Source organism: Fukomys damarensis, unplaced genomic scaffold (assembly GCF_012274545.1).
Source record: "Fukomys damarensis isolate Sample0158 unplaced genomic scaffold, DMR_v1.0_HiC HiC_scaffold_39, whole genome shotgun sequence".
NCBI classification, from domain to species: domain Eukaryota; kingdom Metazoa; phylum Chordata; class Mammalia; order Rodentia; family Bathyergidae; genus Fukomys; species Fukomys damarensis.
In genome coordinates, this window is record NW_022900951.1 from 115603005 (window position 1) to 115625561 (window position 22557).

At 34.8% G+C, this 22557-nt stretch overlaps 1 protein-coding gene across 3 annotated transcripts in view; it reads right to left on the reverse strand.

The window, feature by feature from the left end:
- Atp11c (ATPase phospholipid transporting 11C) overlaps positions 1-22557 on the reverse strand; it is a 172824-nt gene that overhangs the window by 73423 nt on the left and 76844 nt on the right. For all 3 annotated transcript variants that reach the window (XM_010640506.2, XM_033760168.1, XM_010640505.1), the window contains exons 2-5: positions 18595-18714; positions 12619-12708; positions 9980-10060; positions 7963-8070 (exon numbers count right to left, since the gene is read on the reverse strand). In XM_010640506.2, the coding sequence (XP_010638808.1) occupies positions 7963-8070; positions 9980-10060; positions 12619-12708; positions 18595-18714 (399 nt within the window). The remainder of the gene's footprint in view (positions 1-7962; positions 8071-9979; positions 10061-12618; positions 12709-18594; positions 18715-22557) is intronic.

Sequence of the window (22557 nt, forward strand, 5' to 3'; positions counted from 1 at the left end):
AAAAAAAAAAAAAAAAAAAAAAAAAAAAAAAAAAAAATGTCCAAATTTTGGAACTACAAACCAAAGACTTAAAATAGCTATAATTAAGATATTAAAAGTATTTAGTTGGAAAAGTAGATAACATATAAGAGTGGATAAGAAGTGTTAGCAAAGAGATGGATTCTACAAAAAGAAAAAAGTCAAGTTAGATTTATAAAAACATGACATCAGAAATTAAGATTTTGCTCAACCAGCAGACTAGATACAACAAAGGAAATAATCATTAAACCCGAAGAGGGAAAAAAAATCAACCAACATTATCCAAAATATATACAAAGGAAAAAAGGTGTAGATTTAAAAAATAACAGGTGAAATAAAATATCAAAGATTCTAATGGTCACATATTTGGAGTCACAGAAAAAAGGACAGAAAACATCTGAAGAAATAATGGTCATGGATTACACAAAGTGAATAAAACCCAACAAATAAAAGAACCAAGAGAATTTCAAGAAGCATAACTATAAAGAAAATAAAGTTATCATAACATAGTCAGAAACTGCTGAAAATTAATAAGGAAAAGCTTGAAGGCTTTAAAGCAAAGATAAAAATGAAAAAGACTTATCAGACACTATGCAAACCATCAGACAATGGAATAATATATTTAAAGTACTGAAAGAAAAAAGCCTTAAACATGTAATTCTATAGCCAGAAAAATAAATTTTAAAATTAAAGGTGAAATGGAAACCTTTTCAGACAAACATCGGTAAATCCACTTCTGTCAGACTGGTACTATAAAATACTACAGGAAATCCTTCATAGATAAGAAGTACACCATAGATGGATCCTAACTTAGAATGGTTTGCCTTACAGTTTTCGGGGTTTTTTTTTTTTTTATTTTATGGTAGTCTGAAAGCATATACATTGAGTAGAAATTTAAGTTTTTAAGTTTTGAATTTTCATCTTTTCTTGACTAGCCAAATGCTGCATGATACACTGATATGCTAGACAGCAGCAGTAAGCCACAGCTCTCAGTGACAGCCACATGATCATGAGGGAAAAGAACAGACATCCTATGGTGTACTGTGTTGCTAAGGTATGCTGCTGAGAAGGTTCGGTTCATTAAGTGTATTTTCAACTTACTGATGGGTTTATCAGGATAAAACCCTAATCATAAGTGCAGTAGCACTTGTATAAGGAAATTTGGGACCACACATGGGGAAATAAAGTACAAATAATGTGGGTAAATATATAATATAGTTCTTTTTGCTGACAGTTTTTAAAAAGACAAGTATAATCCAGCAATTCCACTCCAAGTTATAGTTTCAAAGGAAATGAGAGTACATACTCAGATACTTGTACAATGTTCACAGAAGTATTATTTTCAAAGTAGACAAAAGATGGAAAGAACTAAAATATCCATCAAGAGATAAATGGATAAACAGCTTTATATACATACAATGGAACACCATGCAGCTTTAATTTTTCCTCTTTTTTGAGACTCTCACTAGGTTGCCCAGGTTGGCCTCAAACTCCTAGATTCCAGTAATCCTCTTGCCTTAGCCACTCATGTAGCTGAGACTACAGGTACATTGTAGTGTATTCTATCTAACTTTAAAAAGAAAGGAAATGCTGATACTGGCTACCTTGAAAACATTATGCTAAGTGAAATAAGTGAGACATAAAAGTTCAAGCACAGTTACACTTGTATGAGATACCTAATACTAGCAATTCATGGAGACAAAAACATAATGTAAGTTACAAGGTACTAAAGGGGAGGTTTACTGTATAATGGGTACACATTCTGGTGATAACTACACAACACTGTGAATGTACTTAATGGAAACAAACTGTAAACTTAAATGGTAAATGTTATGCATACATAATTTATAACAAAAAGACAACTAAAGCAATAATGGTAATGTATTATGGGCTTTACAAAATGTAGACGTAAAATCACAAAAATAACACAAACGAATATGAATAAGGAAGTGAAAATATTTAAAAGGTTCTTATACATGAGGTAGTTTAATATTATTTGAAGCTGAGATTAACACATTAACTCATCAGAGATCAAAGTGGATCTGAGATACAAACTATTTTGACTGCAACCTCTGCAGAGTTAAAAAGTATACTGTAAATTCTAGAGCAATCATTTAAAAATTTACAAAAGCTAAAATTGGGGCTGGGGATTTAGCTCAGTGGTACTGTACCTGCCTCTCAAGCACAAGCGCAAGGTACTGAGCTCAGTCCCTGGTACAAGAAAAAAGCTAACATTAGTGAGCCAATAGAAGCGATACAGCAGACTCACAAAAATAACCCAAGAGACAAGACAAATAACCAAAATGTATCACCAGTTCCATTATATGTTAATGTTGTGAATTATCCATTTAACCACCAAGGACATTCAGATTGGCTTTAAAAAAACTAGGAATAAAAAAATGTAGAAAGATTAAAAGTGAAAGGATGGAAAATGTCGTACACTACCAATCAAAAGTAAGCTGGACTGACTATATTATCAGAGCAAATGAGACTTCCAAACTAGGAATACTACCAGGGACAAAGAAAATATTACATAAGCATAAAGGGGTCGATTCGCCAAGAAGACATAACAATCCTAAATATTTCTGCGTTCTTCTATGAAATACACTGGTGGAGCAGAAAAAAAATAGGCAAATTCAGTCATGGTTGAAGATTTCTCATCTCCTTTTTCAATAAGCAATATCTTAATATGACAATAATTAAAATGATAAAAAGTATATTCTCTGAACACAATAAAATTAATTAGAAATCATTAATAAAAAGGTTATCTTGAAAAATATTTAGAAATTATATAACATACTTCTATGTAAGACATGAATCAAAGGATTACAAGGGAAATCAGAAAATACTGCAATGAGTTAAAAAAGGAAAACATAAGGCTGGGGATTTAGCTCAGTGGTTCTGCCACCTGTCTCACAAGCACAAACAAGGTCCCGTGTTTGATCCCCAGTACCAAAAATTAATTAACTTTCGAAAAAGGAAAACATAACATACCAAAATTTGTGAACTGGTGATATAAAGCAGTATTTGGAGAAAGATTTACAGTATTTAATGCTTATACTAGAAAAGATGTTCAACACAACTACTTGCACTATCACCTCTAGGGTAATTCCTGATTCTAACCCAAGGAATTTCCTCTCTCCCTTTTGATATCCTCTCTCACTCTCTGCCCCAAGCCAAATGTTTCCATACTGTACCTCTCTTATAATTTATTTCATGCCCAACTCATTTGAGAAAACTGCTCTCATTCTGTCTCTAAATGTAAAGAGTATTTTCTGAAGCTCTCCCTGGGTTCTTATCAGTTACCTTCTTCTGTTTTCAGTCTCTTACCATTACATGTCATGACTACTCAAGTAGACTGCAAAACTCCTGTCTAGGATGAATTATCTCTTCTCAGTCTTTGTAACCCTTCCGGAACTTCACAAAATATTTCTTGATTTTTAAATTTTTTTTATTGATTCACTGAAGTTCAAGACCACACCTTTATTTGCTTTTGGCTCTAACACAAAGACATATTATTGAAAAATATTTTACTATATGTAGTTTCCAGTATTTCTGATACCAAAAAAACTATACATCCCTTTAAAAATAAATTTGTATTACTTTTTATTGGAATTCCTCCAGTCCTGTTAGTAGGCCCAACTCTCTTTACTAAGTCCTTCCATCCAGCCTCATGGCTTCATATGGCATATACAACATACGGTGATGAGACCCAAATTTCTCTTTCTGGCTGAAACATCTCCTACAGACTCCAAGCCTGATGACTATATGTCTAACAGGTATATCAAAAATAATGTGGCAAAAAGGGAATTCTTGATTTCTCTTTACTCGCACCTCTTTCTAAATCTATTTTTCCCATCTATCCCAACTCAATAAAAGCATCAGCATTTCATTGAATAGTAGTATTGTAATTCACAGTTAGGTCAAAAGCAGGAAAACTTTCTCAATTCTTTTTTTATTCTTTCCCTCACTGCCTCCCTAGTTATAAATCATTAAGTCCTGATATTTCCACCTCCAAATATATCCGCTTCCCCTAAAATTCAGATAGACAGTAGACAGTTATGGTTTCAAAATGAACTCTACATTTACATTTGTTTCAATTCAAATTCAAGCTTTCCTACTTAGCAGTTGTGCACAGGTTTCTTACCGTCCTGTGCTTCAGTTTCATCATGTGTTACGAAAGATAAGTAAAGTATCTACTTCATTGGGCCACTGTGAAGTAAGATTTAAATGAATCAATATGATATGGAAGAAAATGTTTGGTGTACGTATTACATCATATAAATGGTAATTACTATTTTTATTAATATCAATACTATTATAACCCTAACACAAACTCTTACCATTTTTTGACTATACTATTGCAGTAGTCACCTAACTAGTCTCCCTCACTGCAAATCTGTCCAAGCTTCTACTTTGCCTATGTGCTAGAGTTTTAAAAAAGATCAAGTCATTCTTGCTTTAAAACACTTCAAAGCATTCCCATTACCCTGGGGCTGAAGACCAAGTTACTCTCCTGCTCAAAACTAGTTTTGCCATACACTTACTCTTTACTCCTTAGCAAAGGGATCTCAGATTACATTAACTTCCCATAACCATCTCTTCCCACACATGTATACGCCACAAGTGCTCAGTCAAATATCATTTTATTCAACAGTGTCAACTTATTAACTGGCTGAGGTGAGCTTTAGGGCAAAGAAACCTGATGAAGAAAGGTAGGAGATTGGGAGCTTTTTCAAAAGGGGTTTAGGATGGAGTTACAACAAATTTTTTTTAAATGAGGGGTGAGAAAAGGGAAGATCTTTGCCTACTTTGCAATTTTACTAAGTGCCCTGGGAGCAACAGACTTTATGCTATAAATCATTTAGACTGCTTTTGGTGTTTATGCTGAACAACAGTGCTCAGTTTTTATGCTTACATAGAAAATTTCACATCTTAACCTACTTTAGTTCAACATAGGGTCTTCCCTCGTGGGTTGTAGATAAAGGAGCACTCAAGTGACCCTTCCACTCTAATACTCCTCCTATTACTACTCTAAGAACTTGCAAGATAATTTCCTATCACTGGAGCTATGGAGACCTCTTTTTTTAGGCTGAGGCAAGGAGGATTGCTGTGAGTTCAAGACCAGCCTGGGGTACAAAGTGAGTTCCAGGTCAGATTCAACTACATAGTGAGACCCTGTTTCAAAAATACAAAAACAAAAATGGCAAGTTTCTGATTATAAAATGAAAACAAATAAACTATATATCATCAAAGAAGATACACAGATGAGAAAGACACATATGGAAAGATGATCCACATCATATGTCATCATAAAAATGCTAATCAAAACAAAGAAACACTACTGCACACCCATTACAATGGCCAAGACCTAAACTGACATCATCAAATAGTGATGGGGATGTGGAGCAAAAGAAATTTTCACTCATTACTTGTGGGAATGTGAAATGATACAACACGCAGCCACACTGGAAGACAGCTTGACAGTTTCTAACAAAATCAAACATACTCTTGTCACACAATCCAGCAACTCTGACCCCTTATATTTATTCAAATGAAGCAAAAGTTTATGCCTATACAAAATCCTGTGCACAAATGTTTACAGCAACTTTATTAATAATTTCTAAAACTAGCAAGCAAGTAAAATATGTCAGGAGATAGACATACAAATAAACTGTGCTACATTTAAAAAATGGATTATTCATCACTGGGAAGAAATGAGCTATCAAGTCATGACATGGAGAAAACTTAAACACATATTACTAAGTGAAAGAAACCAATGTGAAAAGCTACATACTTTAGGACTCCAACAACATGGTATTTTGGAAAAGGAAAAACTATGGAAATAGTAAAAAAAAAATTCAATGGCTGCCAGGAGTAAGGGAGAGTAAGAAATGAACAGGCAGAACTCAACAGGATTTTTTTAGGGCAGTGAAAGTGCCCTGTATGATACTACACTGTTAGATACCACAGGAGACCAGCGTGAAACCACACTGAGCAGGCTTTACATATTATTGATTTGGTTTATGAATTCAGCTATTGATTAAGATTATGAATCACTCCAAGGACTAAGTATGAATTGCTAGTTGACCTTTTGGCTGGTATTTGGAGATAGACTTCCCTGTGCCAACACTCACAACTGAGGTCTCAATGATCAATGAGGCTGTGACATCTCTATTAACAAGGAAACACAGCAGCTAAGGATTTATGACTCTCTGCAACCATTCTCTAAGATCAAATGTTAGCTAAGACAATGCAGGTAGACTGTTAGCTATGACCTGTAAGAGAGTACAGATGCCTTGGTAACTGTGACCTGTCCATCACAAGTATACAGTTACTCCTCTTTTATAGCCTGGCTCATTAAGTGTATTAGTTTCGCTACTCCTACATCTGCCTTCACATCCCCATGCTATGTTGTATAATCATAAACACTGACTAATCCAGAGCCCGGTGGCTTAGCCACAGCTGAGCTAACAGCAGGTGGTCCTTAGCCAGGAGAGAGCTAAATATCAACTCCTGGCCCCCCAGAAGTAATAAATTATCGTTAATTATTCCTTGTTCTTTGTATGTTATTCTTTCATCCTCTGCTGTCTCTTCATCAGGTGACCAGGCATCCCGCAGTGACTGGTCAAGCTATCAACCCAACAACTGGTCAGGACATCACCCGACAAGACAGATGTCATACATTTTCCAAAATTCATAGAATGTATAATATAAACGTAAATCCTACACCAGGCATGGTAATGCACACTTGTAATCCCAGCACTTGAGAGGCTGAGGCAGGAGAATCACCACAAGTTCAAGGTCAGCCTAAACTACAAAGTAAGACCCTGTCTCAAAAAATAAATTAAAAAAGTGAACCCTAATGTAAACTATGGAGTACGGATGAAAATGCTGTGCTAAAGTAGGTCTTTCACTGTAACAAGCATACCATTCTAGTACGGGAAGTCGACAGTAAGAGAGTATGTGTGTATGGCAGGGCGGAGAGTGTTGTATATGGGTACTTCCTATACTTTCTGTTACATTATGTTGTGAACCTAAAACTGTCCTAAAAATACTATTTGTTTAAAAAAAAAGGTTTTCTGGAAAATATAATTGGAACCAAAAAGGTATGATACAATCAACTCTAAAATGTTATTTGACAAAGGTTTTACTGGGCAGTAATAAACAATTTGGATAAAATGAATTGCCTGAGAGCTTCAAAAAGCAACAGTACATTTCTATGGGAATGGAAATGGTGTAGCCACTGTGGAAAACAGTTTGTCACTTCATTAAAAAGTTATCCCAACCACTGTCTACCTAGGTATATACCCCAAAGAACTGAAAATAGATGTGCAATCAAAACCTTGTATTTGAATGTTTATAGTCACAATATTCATTATATCCCCAAAGCAGAAACAATCCAAATGTGCAGTAGCTGATGAATAAAAAAAATGTGGTAATGCAATATAGTCACACAACAGGTTACTATTCGGCCATCAAAAGGAATGGAATGCTGTTACAGGCTACAGCACAGATGAATCTTTCCTCCCTCCACCCGCCAGGTGGCGCTGTGGATTGAACACAGAGCCATCAGCATCCTAGGCAGATGCTCCATCACTGGCTACACCTTCAGGCTTAGATCAATCTTAAAAACATTATTCTGATTGAAAAAAGCCAGACACAAATGGTCATATACTCTATGATTCCATTCATATGGAATATTAAAGATGTAAATGCCAGAAAATAGAGACAGAAAGATTACAGCTCCTGTGACTAGGGTGATAAAAAATATGGAGTGACTTCTTCATGAGTATGCAGTTTCTCTTTAGGGTGAAAATATTCTAGAACTAGATAGTGCTGATGACTGTGTAACACTGTGCATGATTAAAGGACACTGACCAGTACACTTAAAAATGTGCATTTTTTACAATGAAAAAGGAGTAAACTAAAGAGGAAAAAAACCTTGATTTTTTCACTTTCTTTTCTCACTCGTTTTGCATTTTCAATAATGTAAACAGTGCTCTTGTTGACTTCATTGTCAGCTCTGTGTCTCAGCCAATCTTCATATCCCTAGAAGGATAAAAATAACTATGTAATCCAGTTCAGATAATGACGTGACACTGTTAATAAATTTCTATAGTCACCCCCCCAGTCAACAAAAGATACGTGTAATTACAGTATAATTTCAACTCAGAACTTTAAAGACAACGATGTACATTTTAATAGCGAATTTGAAATGTACTTTCAAATATCTCTTAGGTAAATACCTTTATTGTATTAAAATGATCCTCCATTCTTCAGATGAAATGAAAACACAGGCATTAGAGCCTTAATATTCTTTATCTGAGAAGGATTACGCTTTATTCTTCTAATTCTCCTTTATTTGTTATTGTTTTTACTTTTTTAATTTGAAAAAGAACTATTCTGGGCTTTTATTTTTCTTAAATACCTAAGCACTTAAGTATGAATACTGTGCATATTTTAGACTCTTATGCTGATTATTTCCAAGTTAATATAATTTTTCTGCAAATGTAGAAAATATAAAGAGTAAGTTAGGACTATTTTGACAGAAATGAACAGCTAAGCTGGTGCAGTGATAAAAGTAAGTATAAATTGGTGTTCAATTTTTTTAATTAAAAGTAATCATAGAAAAAACACAAAGGTTCATTTTTCTTTGCACTTTTTGTGTGGAATAGATTGCGGCCAAAAGAACTAAGAAAGAGGATGTTCATTTTATTCTTTTTTCTCATTGTAATGTCTGTACCCTTTCAAACACAACTGTTAGAAAAATCTCTTGATCACCTTCTCTCTTTTTCCCCAAAGTTGCTACATCCACCATTCCTCCTCTGCCCTCTTTATGACAATGTTAGGCTATCACTTCAGAGTACATTCTGTGATGCTGATGAAGAAAGAAGGGCCCTAACAGGAACCAGTACTGGGAGTAGAATGAATCAGTAATAGGCTTTGAAAAACACACATGCTGTTCTTGAAACTAGCAATTTTATGATATTAAAGAAAATAATCATAACAACCTAATGGAAAGAACATTCCGAACGTCTTTATTTAGTGGCCAAACACTTGATAAAAACATTCTTACAGTTCCCGATAGGCAAAATAGAAGACCAGATAACCCCAAGAAAGTTAACCTTCTTTCCCTATACATCTAAGCAAACAATCACTTTGCAAGCTTCCATGGAGCACTTTTTTTTATTTAATCAGCTCTTTTTTGTTGTTTCTTTAATAAACTTTATTTTATCCTACCCCCCCAAGCCCCCTCCCTTCCTTATGTACAAAAGCTTTTTTCCATTTTTTTCCTTCTATTTTTCAAAGGGACACTTTTTAAAGGAACTTTGCTAAGTTCTACTTTAAAATGTTTACAAATAAATCAGATCCTGAGGACTGTCCCAGTACATACTAAATTTTGTTAACCCACCCCTTCACCTCTAGTTTCCTGTCTCCATTTTCAATTTCATTTGGAAGTTTTCAAAGGATCTGGCCTCAAAATACTTAAAAGACATCCATGTCACAATCTGTGGCACTTCAAGCTCTGACAACAAATAGAAATAAAAGTCTTCTCTACCCAAGACCCCCTTCAGGAAAGATACTAAAAGTATTTGTACTTTGGAGTTCTGTGCCATAGGCAATAACAACAAAAAATCAACTGGAACAGGAAATTTTTAGCCAGTCATATCGTATTAGAACTATTAATGCACAATAAAAGCTCACCTTCTATTTCCCAACTAAGCTATACCTTCTACCTACTCCATCTTTTATGTTTACACTTCCATACACAGATATTGAGGTGGAAATGAGCAATAAATTAAGGATGTGTCTTACTAACAGTTAAATAGGTTTTCATTAGGAGCCATATATAAACTAAATCCATCAAGGATAATGTCCATGGTATCTAAATATTCTTTGACAATGAAATTCAAACCAGGATGGATAGAAACGAAGACGTAAGTGTAAATAAACTTACCTGTTTAATGGCTGTAACAGTTATAACAAAGAAAAGTGGAAGTCCACTAGTAACTGGGCTAGTTGGTGTGTCTACTGTAACCTAGGTAGAGAAATTAAATTGAAAGTGAAATGAAAATTAGCCACTAATTCAGGCTTCAGTACTCACATGTTACAAACATTTCAGACAGAATTATAGACAAAACATATTCCAGTAGCAGGGTGGATGTTAATTTTCATTAAAACAAAAGCAACCCACACAGCAGTTATTTTAGGAAAATTCAGGCTTAGTTTTAATCCCAGCTTTGACTAATTCCTTTATTGAAATATATCCATTCATTTACCAGCTTTTGTTAAGCAGCACCCAGTCAGCCCCTGTGCTGTTATCAGCCACGTTCTAGAGATGCTGCTTTAAACAGGATGGAAATAAGTCCCTTCCTTTACGTAGCTGGAAGCTTACAAGAGAAGGCAGTCATTACAACAAGTGTGCAAATGCTAAGATCCGAAGGGTAAACAGGAATTAACTAAATCAAAGAGGGATTTCCAGGTACAGTGAGCAGTATATACAAAGTCTCTATGGCAGGAGGGAGAAAGCCACATGAATGAAATAAAGGAAGCCATTGGCAAGAGTGTGGCATGAGATGAGGGTGGAGAGAGAGGCAGGCCCAGACTATGCAGGGCCCTTTAGACCAGAGTAAGGTGTTCATTCTTCATCCCACAAACAATGAAAAAATCTCCGAAGGTTTAGGCAGAAAGAAGTCAAATGAACAGAATTATTCTCAATGTTTTGTGGAAAGAAGATGGATTGGAAGGAACCGGAGTTGAAGCAGGCAGTTCATCTGAAAAGCTACTGCTATAATCCAGGTGAAAGATGTTCTCTGGGACTACGGTGGCAGCAGCAGACATGGAAAGAAACACCAGCGATATTTAGGAGGCAAAATGGCAGAGCTGGTAGTAATTAGTCTAAGTGATAATTAAAGATGTCTTCCAAGAGTCTGGTTAACATGCTTGGGACGATACCATCTTGATTACTAAAACAGAAAATACTGAAAGAAAAATAGATTTGAGGGAAGGAGACCAAAACTTCAGTTTGCCCTCACAACTCAATGACTCTCATCTCTACTCTCCAGCCAGGCCTGCTCAGGCCACATAGAAGTGTGCACATGCGGTTTTGACATGGTCCCATGCCTTCTGAAACCTCTTTTCTACCCCTGAAATACTGGTCCAGCATTCTCCACCAGGTAAACCGCTACTAATCTTTCAAGGCTCAGGGCAAGTATCATCTACTTTTTGAAGGCTTCTTAAGCTCCTCTCGGGTAAGAAAATATCATAACTTCCACTCTATACTCAAAGCACTTTGCTCATGCTACCTGAATAGCTTTGATTGCATTAAGTGACTACATGACTGTCTTCTCAACAATAACATGAATCCCTTAAGGGTAGAAAGCCACATCTTGATCTTCATTGTATGCTAACATTTTTGTTGTGTAGACAATTGCATAGCACACAGTAGGTGCTTGGTACATATTTGCTAAATTGAACAGAAACACATTACCCACCAAATGCAATGAATCTTGCAAGCAGAAATCACTATGCAGTTTATTTTATATCACTAAGACATCAGACCGCGATCTAGAGGGCTTCCTTTTCAAATGTTCCATCACTCAGCAGTGCAATTCGGCCATTCTATACTATATCCCAGATTGGTTTTAAGTAGCAGAGTTAAATTCAGTTACAGTACCATTTACTCAAAACCTCAAAGTGGATAAACAGAAGCACTTAACACCAACAAGGTCACTGAACAATTTCATTGCAATTTTTCTGCTTCATTTTAAAAATGAAATGAGAAAAAAAAAAGTACCTTTAGTGTGGTAACATTTTCAGGGGGCAATTACAGTGAGGGAAAGATTTTCATAGCTTAGAGATTCAAAGATGGAGAAAGGAAATAAGGGAAAAGAAAAAATATGAGAAAATGAAAAAATGGAAATAAAGTATCTGTAAATAGGGAAGGAAGGAGGGGGTGAAGGGAGGGTAGGAGTAAGGGGAAAAATGAGAACCAAGAGCTGTCATGTAAAGGTACAAGATGTCAATGACGAATGTAACTGTACTGTATACCTAAAATGTACCAATAAACTCAATGAGAAAAAAAAGTCTTAAAGATGGAAGATGTAATTTAAAATGTCTAAAATTTTAAATAGGAAACAGTAGAAGGAACAAGAAAAGCCGATCAATCTACTATGCACTCACACTTCAAAGGAGTAAGTAAATGAGGCAGAACTTGTAATCTAGATGATAAGTGATTAAGTTCTCAATTAGGCCAGAACTGGTATTTAACAAAGTAAAACTATTAGTTTGAATTATTTCCAGCTTTGATATATACCAACTCATTTAATGGTACACAATATACTTCCTTCTTGGATGAACAAAGATATGAAAATTTTAAAGTAGCAAATAAAATCTCAACGAGTTTTCTAGTAAAAGCACAGTTTTAGAGATCTAAAAAATCATATAAATCCTAAAATGTATTATTTCTACTTTTAAAAGTCATAATACACTAACCCTTGGAACATCTTTGTTTTAAGCAAAGGTCATTTTAAGGTTAGAAACTTCTTTTAAAGCAATTAAGCTTATAAGTTGAACACCTATTTATGGAGCTCTTACCTGTACAAGGAAAATGATGAGAAAATAAAAATTTGCAATTCTTCTGAACTGTTCAAATAAATTCTTTGGGAGGAAATTCCAAAGTGTATACTATAAAGGAGAAAGAAAAAAAGACTTGAAAAATTCTTATGTTAATGATTAATGTGGTCCAGATCATCATATAAAGTAGTATTTAGTACATCTAGTATTTTGAAAATCAATCCTCACATTATTTGCATACACATTTATTTACAAGCATGGCACAGTTTTTTTCAGAAATGAAGTTTCACTCTAAGCCTTATAACTGCCATCTACTCTCATATTTTTATTTCTTTAATCCAATCTAAAATAGGTTTCTTGTTACATACTTTCACATGGTCCTCTATATACTTCCTAAATAGCACTTATAAGACCAGGTTGCTCATCTGTTAAATATTTTTTCCCTCAACTCCTTGCACAGTGCCTAGTACAGATCAGACAGTAAAATATTTGCATAAATGAATGAACAAATTAATTCCCCTTGCTCTGCTAACCTTTGGAGTCTTAATCATTGTCAGATCCTTCATCATCTCTGTCCCTATGAGCAGAATCTCACATCTTCATGACTGCTGAGAGGTGTACACACATCCTGAGGCATAGAGGGCTTTGACTTTAACAATATACCATCCAGGAGATTGGTAAACGCTTAAATGTCAAATTACACATGGGCACAAGAACAGAATTCTTTCGTTAACTATAAAACCATATGTACTTTCTTACAGATATCTTAAGTTCAAGAAACGAGTCATTTAAAAGTCACCAGATGTTGGATTTTCTAGATGTCTAAAGACAACCACAAATAAGAGTTTCTTAACATACAAGGCTAACTCCGCACTTGAAAGGTCTTCATCCCAATTATATGCATTACATGAGACTGTATCCATTAGTAAGGTGACTGAAAGTCATAGTCACAGACCATGACAAAGTATGTGGGAATTTACTATTACCCTCTCTTTTTAAAACAAAAGTTATGGGCTCAAAGTTCAAAGATTCCTGAGAGAATGAAGATAAAATGGAGGCAAATACATTCAGCAGAGCAAATATATTACAACCAATAGCCAACTCAGAACTGGGGATCAAGAAAGAGCCTTACGGTGGACCATCCAAAAGTAAATGCAAAATTGTGCATGGATGTGCATTATGTAGGGGAAAGCTCCATACTGTTCATGAGATTTCCAAAGCAGCTTGTGAACAAAAATGAAAACTACTAGAAACCATCTATCTCATCACTTTGAAGCCAACATAGTTCAAAATGGCCCTTAACTGCCCTAATGGAGATCAATTTCCTTTAAAAAAAAGTTAAATTCTAACAGGCTAACAATTGATCTTATGACTGTTGACCTTCTGTTCCCAAAAATTAAAGTTACAGTCCTCTCTAGGAAGTAGTGCTAACACATCAAAAGGGAACAGTTTTGTAACTGCTGTTTCTAAACCCTGTTAGTCTGCTACCAGTTTTGTTTGCTTGTTTTTGTTTTTGCAGTGGTAGAGATCATTAACCCTGGAGCCTCACATATGCCAGGCCAATGTGGGGTAAACCCTCAGCTTCATCACCATTTTAACTTATCAAATGCACTGCTTTGTTGAGGAACTCTAGTTACTCCCTTCATCAAGGCATAAGCTATTGAGACCTCAAGGTGTCATAAAGCTCCCTTAGCACAGGTAAACACACAAGAAACATTAAGGGTTTTTTGTTTTGTTTTGTTTTGTGTTTTTTTTTTTTTTAGACAGGATCTCACTTATTTAGTCCAGGCAGGACTGTAACTTGTTGCAATCTTCCTGCCTAAACTTCTGGTGCTGGGATTACAGGCATGTGCCACTGTGCCCAGCTCACATTAAGATGTTTTAAAATCAAGAAATCATAATCAAACCAGATGTGGTAGCATATGCTGTAATTCCAGTACTCCGGGAGGCTGAGGCAGGAAGACTGCAAGTTTGAGTAACTGAGCAAGACCGTGTCAAAATAAGCAATAAAAAGGGGCTGGAGATGTAGCTTAGTATGAAGGCCCTGATTTCAATTCTCAGTACCACAGAACAAGAAAGAAGGGAAATTTGTGCCTTGGTCATGGGCTCCACAAATTTAACTAAAGGGTAAATAAAGATTCACACCTTTTCATAGAGTACAAATATAGTATTTTAATCCAGACCAAGGGAAATATACATTTTAGATTTTAAATTAAAAGTGAAATTGAATTAGAGTCATATACACTAAGTTATTCGAGTTAACCTGTTTATCTACAAAGTATACTGCTTAGCTTGGTCAGGTGCCACAAGTCAAAAACAATGTTAATCATAGAAAAAAAATTTGTGCATAATAGTTGTTTTAGACACAATAATGAGAAATGACATTTTTGTCACAAGTTCTTGTTCAGAAGTCAGTAAATGAATGTGTCACATTACCTTAATATACAACTATACACTTAAAAAAGTAGCTCTAACATTTAGAACATGTTTAAAACTTTCTTCAAAAAATGAAAATACTAGCATTCTAAATACATACAAGGTATTTTTCATCTACTTTGTAAAAAATTAAATAATCGATATAAAAGTGTGACCTTTAAAAGCGAAAAAGTGAGAAAGTTGTGGGTCTTAACCTCAAACATCAATCACTTAACTAGAAACTAAAATCTTATAACTTTACTAAACAATTTTCTATATTCAATAGAGGAAAGTTGACATGATTATCAGCTGTAAGAATCGATTGTTTTATTTAAGTAAAAGGCAGCTTTAGAAATGTTCTTGTATGGAGGCTTAGGGTATAGCTCAGTGGTAGGTCACCTGCAGACCATGTGGTCCTGGGTTCTATTCCCAGCACCAAAAACAAAAGGGAAAATTAAAATTTGTTTTTATCTCTACTCACCAAACTTTCCAATTTAGCATTAGAAATGCTGAAGGAGTAGCTAAGGCTCCAATAAATTGTCCTAATGTGTCTGTATAGCACAAGATAAAGGGAAATGGGTAAAAATGCAGTAGCTATATAAAATAATGAAGTTAGTAGCCAACATACCTATCAGAATGAGCATTGATTTTTCTAACTACTACAACGATTTGGATGAAATGGAATAAAATAAGATTAGTTGAAAATAAGTAACTCATTCTAGTAACTGTTCACTCTTCTAAATAACTGTATGCATTTTATTATCAACTCTCCTTGATATAGGCATTAAATCCAATTTTGAGCATCATAACAGTCACTTCAACTACCAATGTCATGAAGAATGCTCTTTCATTTGTTAAGCACTGCTCTTTACACCATAAATTCAGTTTTAAAAGCAAAAGGAGGCACAAAACAAAAACGAATCAAAATCACAAGATATTGTCAAGCAGTTAAGACTGAAGAGAGGGTTCTAATGTAGTCTACTGATGATTTTGATTTTTTAAATGAGAAAAGCCAGTGTAATTTTAGTTTTGAAACTTTGACCCACGACATAAGTTTAAGCATGAGCATATGTTCCAAATGAGTTAAGTGAAGTTCATTATTATTCCAATGAAGGGATTTTCAGATGAGGGTCAGAATTTTTATAGAAAAAAAAACTGTAGAAGAAATAACCACGAAGGAAGTTAGAGAAAATTTAAAAAATTAACAAAGTGCAATCAATACTCTTTTGCTAAAGAAGAAAATTTCCAAGTTCTTTTATCAACTATGAAATTCTTGTGATTCCCAAAGGTCCCTACAGAGTAAAGTAGTAAGGCTGCAGAAGACACATTTTTTTCTAAAGAAAATATTTGTGTTCCCAGGAGGAAAAAAAAAGAACACTAATTTTTATAAATAAATAAAATTTAAAGTAGGACAAAGTATTATTCTTCAGTGTTCTCCTGCACTAGCAACATTTATTCCCAGCGTTACACTGACATTACTGATAGTGTTTGCAAACAAAAAAAAAGCACCCAATTAAGATAGTTATTTTTATCATTGAAGTGTAGAGAAAGGAAATCAGAGCTTGCTACCAAACTGGAAGGCAGCTAGCATTCTATAAATTGTGTATATATTCAATAATATTCTAGTATAAATGTAAGGAGCTAAAAGATGTGAGGAAGAAAAGGTTCCACTAGAAAACTATTGCTCTCTCCAGAATAGAACTGAAAGTCTCCTTTGAAGAGACTACAACATATTCAAAACCCATGCACCAGAAAAAATCAATTGTTCTGCTTACTGCTGTATTAATAATAATAATCATAGAAACAAAACCAGCAACAGCTATTGTTTATTGAGTTGTTTACAAATACAAACACAGTACTGTTTTATGTGGATTATTTCATTTTATCTTCACAATCCCTTAAAGTAGATTCTATTAACATCCCTATTTTACAAGTAACAAAATTGAGACGCAGACTGAAAACTTCACTTTCAAATGAGGCCTTTGGTCTCAGGGATGAAGCTCTCCCCCGTGACACTGTACACTATGGTCATAGTTATTCATTATAGTATTAAGACTGTGGTATTAAGATTTTATTTTTCTGCTTACTAAATTGCCAATTTCTCTTTCTGCTCAGTAGTTTTTATGAAAAAGAAATCAGTTAATCACAAAAACTATAAATATAATATTCAAAGGAAAAAAGCATGTCTATCTGTGAAGAAATGTTTCTTTATCCTGGTTTAGAAGCATAATTTTAGCTGTCCCATGGGCTGCTACTGCACTGTTTTGCCTGCTGGCAAAATTGAAGATAGATAAAACATGAAAAATTACTCTCTTAAATACATAAAATTTGAGAATTAAAGTGAGTCACACATTCTAAAATGTGAAACACAATGTACATATGAAGCAACAAAATAATGGCCATTAGTTTATTGAGAAAGTTACTTTACCATCATTATATCACTTTACCACCTTTCATAAAGTATTATGGAAAAACCAATTCCACAGGAAAATATTCTATATTTCACATTGATGTAAAAAGACAGACACACACACACACAAGCGCGCACACACAAAAAGGATCCCAAATACCACAGTGCTTTTTTCAGAGCCACCAAGCCTTATAAAGTAGTTTTACGCCTGGCTTTGTCACTCACTATACTTAGTGACCGTGTCACTAATTTCTCTGGGTTTCTCCATGTGCAAGTCAGCAAGCTGAATAAACTGTTTATGATTCTGAGTCAAAGGTCTACTACTAACTGTTTCGATGGATATCATATGTAAGTCCTAATTTCCAGTGAAAGGACTACTATCTTGGGCACAGGTATGCAAACTTATGCTGAGGATAAAATTTTTGCCATAGACTATAAGATAAACAGGAAAAAGACATTTTAACCAAATATACATATGGTACTCTACAAATCTATAGATCTGCTCATTAGGCAACACTGTTTTCACTTGACTTGTCCACATTTTACATAAAAAGCTTCCAAATAAACAATATCTACTGTATCACTACCCAAAGAATAAATCAAATGCATGTTTGAAAACCAAAATGCTTTATTTTTAAAGGCAAGGCTTAATTTTGTGGTTCAGTTCCTAAGTGAACATACAGTGAAGCAAATTACACCAACATTTTAGCTCTGCCTTACCACTCTGCATGAGAAAGTGAGGAAAATTATCAGTCTATTTAATGGTACAAAGAGATGGCAGTGATCTAGCCATCAAACACCTAGCCTGGCTAGCCAGCAGTAAAGATCAGCTAAGTGATACTTGTAGAATGATGGCTACTGGCTACTGGAGCTGACAGAAGTATTTTTACATATAGAGTATTAGCCATTTCACAAGTGAGGACATTTAGACTCAGGAGCATTTAATTTGGCCCTACTGACATAGGTAAATGACTGAGCCAGGATGTAAACACAAGTGTTCAAACTTCTAGGTCAAATGAACTGCCTTTTGGGGGATGCCATATTTGGTACATGATCTGTGTAAGTGCATAACCACACAGTATATGTATATATAAATATATCAGCTTCCTCAGAAGCATAAATATGTTCATTATCTCATCTTATGAACATCTATTGAATTAAAATAAACTTACCTTAGAGGAGACTATTCTGTTATCACAAAATCTCTGTGCAATATAAGTTTCTGTTTCTGAAATTGGACGATTGCCAACAAACACTGTGCGTGTACCAACTCGTTTCTCCTCTCCAGCACACTGACAAAAAAAGAAGAAAAAGGTTAGCTTTTCATTACACTTCTCCATGCTTTCTCCAAGCTCAGAATTCTTGCCTAAACACATTAGGCTATAATCTGAGGAGAGATAGCAGAGGTGAAAAATCTCGTTGGGAAATTCAAAATCCACTAAGCTCTTAGTTACTGACTTGGTGAAGATTAGTAAAAATGTTTCTTGGACCAACTGTTCTGAAGCTAAACACTACTATTCTAATATTATTAAAGCATCTGAAGGAATACAGGGAAATTACCCCAAAATACGATAACCTGGTATACTGGTTCAAGTTAAAGGCCTTTAGCAAATATTATAGTACACACTGCAAGCAGCTATACTCTGATACTGTATAAAATACCCCAAAGACAAAAGCAATTACCATTGATCCTTTCTTGGAGTTTTCATTAGCTAAACTCCTTCTCTACAGGCAAGAGGACTGAAGAACAAGCCACACCAGCACAGAATCTCTTGTAAGTTTTGTTCACCTCAGAAGCAGGCCCATTCAATTTCCAGAAAATTATTTACTAACTATTGTCTAAGCATTGGATCACTTCATCCACTTAAAATCATTTACCGTTCCTCAAATTGTCACAGTTTCCATCTCTCCTTCCTCTAAGAGGATGGGTATATACTTCATAGGCTAATCATAGTCCTGTGATCCTCCTAAAACATGGTACATGTTAATAAATGTGTCTATCTTTTCTCCTATCAGTCTACTATCAATTCATTCAAGTGAACCGTTAGAGGATATCCTAGAGAAATAATACTGTATTTTTATTGTCAGACATTTTTCTTTCATCCACAATCCAAATTCATCTCAACCATCAAGTAACACAGTTAGAAAAGGTTGACTGGGAATATCTATCTGATCTATTATACAACTACGGTACTGTTGAACAATCTTGTCAACTACCTTAGAGAACAGAAATCACAATGTAAATTACTCCTAAACATAAACTAGTTATACTTGTAAATGTACAAGTCAGAAACAGAATGGGTACTTCTATTAATATAAAGATCAACTATTTCTACAAAGAAACTTTGTAATTTTTCACCTTAATAGAAAAGTGCTGCATTTGCAATCTCACAGAACCTATTGTCCTATAAGCCCCATTTCACACAATATATTTCTAATGCTCGTTTTACATTTTTAAAAAGTAGACTCATAGATTCTAGAAGTTCCAATGTAAAGCTCTATTCACCTTACCCTCTAATTTCACTGTAGCTTCACTCTGCTTTTTACTCTTAATGCAAAATAATACATTTTCTTTTGAAGCTGAGATAGTAACCATTGATGGTACTATATTATGCTGGAGACTACCAAATACTTAAGTTAAAAGGAGTGTAACAAACCAAATCCATATTTCCATCCTTATTTGTAAAAGATAATTCAACCTATATATTGAAAAATAAACAACCACAAAGAGTTTCCTTCCTTTCTATGATCTATTTAAAGGTCAAAGATGTAAAACTTCAGCCTCAAAGTAATTTCAAAATTTTCCTAATGTCTATGTTTGAGTAAATTCTACTCTGTAGATGTTATACAGAAAAATGTTTACTTTTTTAAAAGTAAAAATCAAAGGACAGATAAATCTTATCATCATTTTCATTTAGCCTTATGAAATAATTACTTAGTGGAGCACTGCCTTCAAATTAGTACAGAATTGCTCAAAAATAAATTAGGAGAAATGGAATGAAGTAGGTGAGAAATCCAGGTTGTATATAAAGGGTAGTAACTTCTGGAAAGCTGATCCAACTTGTATTAGGGGAATGTGTAGGGTCCCTGGAGGTCCAGAAAAGCTCAGTAATTACCTGTGTTACATAGTTTAGCTAACTGCCTGCCCAATGACAGTGCATTAGCACAACTTTTTTCCCAGGTCTTTTGCATGCTAAGAGTGATGTGCAGCCAAATTTTCAAAATAGTTCCTGGAAACCAGTAAACAATACCTTTACCAAAATGCTAGTTTGCAACCTTTATTTATTGTACAAAGTCTGACATAGCTAACTAATAAAAGCACTAAATTTCCCTTAATATCCAGCAAAATTTCTGTTGAAAGTAAATGCACCCGTGAAATTTATATTTATTTGGGTTCATTCAACTCTAATTCCTGCCCTCTGTTGTTTCACTGTAGTCTTCACAGTACACCTCAACTTTATAATGCAGCAATTTGAATTTATAGAAAATGTCAAGCTCATTCATACACACACACACACACACACACACACACACACACACACACTGCAATTTGCAACCTTTAATATCCACATGGCTGGTTAGTTTTAACACACAAGCAAGAAGTGGCAATGAAGTAAATAAGGAAGAGCTACTTTACACAAGTCCTCAGGTCATCCTGCAAGTATTGCTAAGAGGGGAGAAACAAAGGGAAGTAGAGAGAGGGTCAGTAAAGCAGGACATTTCTCGTACCGCCACAGTGGCTACTGATTAACTTAAAACATAAATGAACCAGCACTGTCTTCAACCTCTTTGCGAGAGAACATAGGAAGGAAAAACAAAATGAAAATTTTCAGGCATATAATATTTTTATTAATTTCCTACATTAGGGTTAAATTTACAGTTTTACTAAGAAGTTTCTCATATGTTATTTTATCTCTTTGATATCTTTCCAATTAAGACATAAGAGATCCCTAGCTCCACAAAATGTAGAACTAGATTGAGATTATTGTACCTTAGGGGGGGAAGTATGAATAGAGGATAAAGGACAGAGAATATATAAGATCCTGGCAATGATCACTGTTAAGATACCTGAAAGGAGCTGTAGAATATCAACTTCTGAATATTCCTCAAAATGGGGTAAACCTAGTCCAGGCAGGTTTGGGTTTAGAGCTGCCTGAAAACTAGGGGCAGGGTGGCATGAAGTAGATTACTCTTCTGTGCCTGTTTTACCCTAAAATCTACTGGACCTGCAATCTCTGCTAGAATTTCCTGAAACTGTGTTTGGGTCTCATAAAATGGCAATTCTGAACTCAAGTGCAAATTCACTGTAACTTTCCACTTGCTGCCAATATAGAGTGTTAAAACAGTGATGCTAGTTCTTGTGATTCTGAATAAATAGGTGCCTCTGCCAACCCAGAAAAACTCCAAGTAGGAAGCATTTTAAGATTCCCGTTTAGATAGCATACAAGATAGTTTTGAGTAGGAGTGCATGACTCCTGCCATCTCATAATGCATTTTAATTCATTAGAAGCTCATCGTGTGCTAGATTCATTCCCATTCTAACAACTTTAGGAATAGCATTCTTTAAGTTGAAACATGCTGATACCAGCTCTGTTTTAATGACAGAAACTTTACTCTACATAAAAAGTATCAAAAACATTTTTAAAATTATACTTAAGAAACACAAATTAACAAACACAAATTAACAAAGAAAAATCACCCTCTTCTACTCTTGACTAATACATTCTTAGTATAATTTTTTTTTTTGTACTGGGGATTAAACTCAGGACCTTGTGATTGTGAGGCAGGCGTGGTGCCACTGAGCTAAATTCCAGCCCCCATAGTATAATCTTAATAGTTTTTTAAAAGCAAATAATTTATATCAAAAATCCCTCTCAATAAAAATCAAAGTAAAACAGTACTTTTATTAAACTATTACCATGTTAAAAATCCCATGTCTTCACCAGTTATAAGAAACGGAAAGCTGTTGGAAGTTAATTTGTTTCTTGAGTGCCTTCAGACCCATGACTAGATTAGAAATGAGGAAAAATAGAGACCTTAATACAAGATTATTACTATAAAAACTGCCACAGGATCTGAAACAAAGCCTAATTCTCTCTCCCCCCTTCCCCCTTCCCCCTCCCTGCCTGCATCCC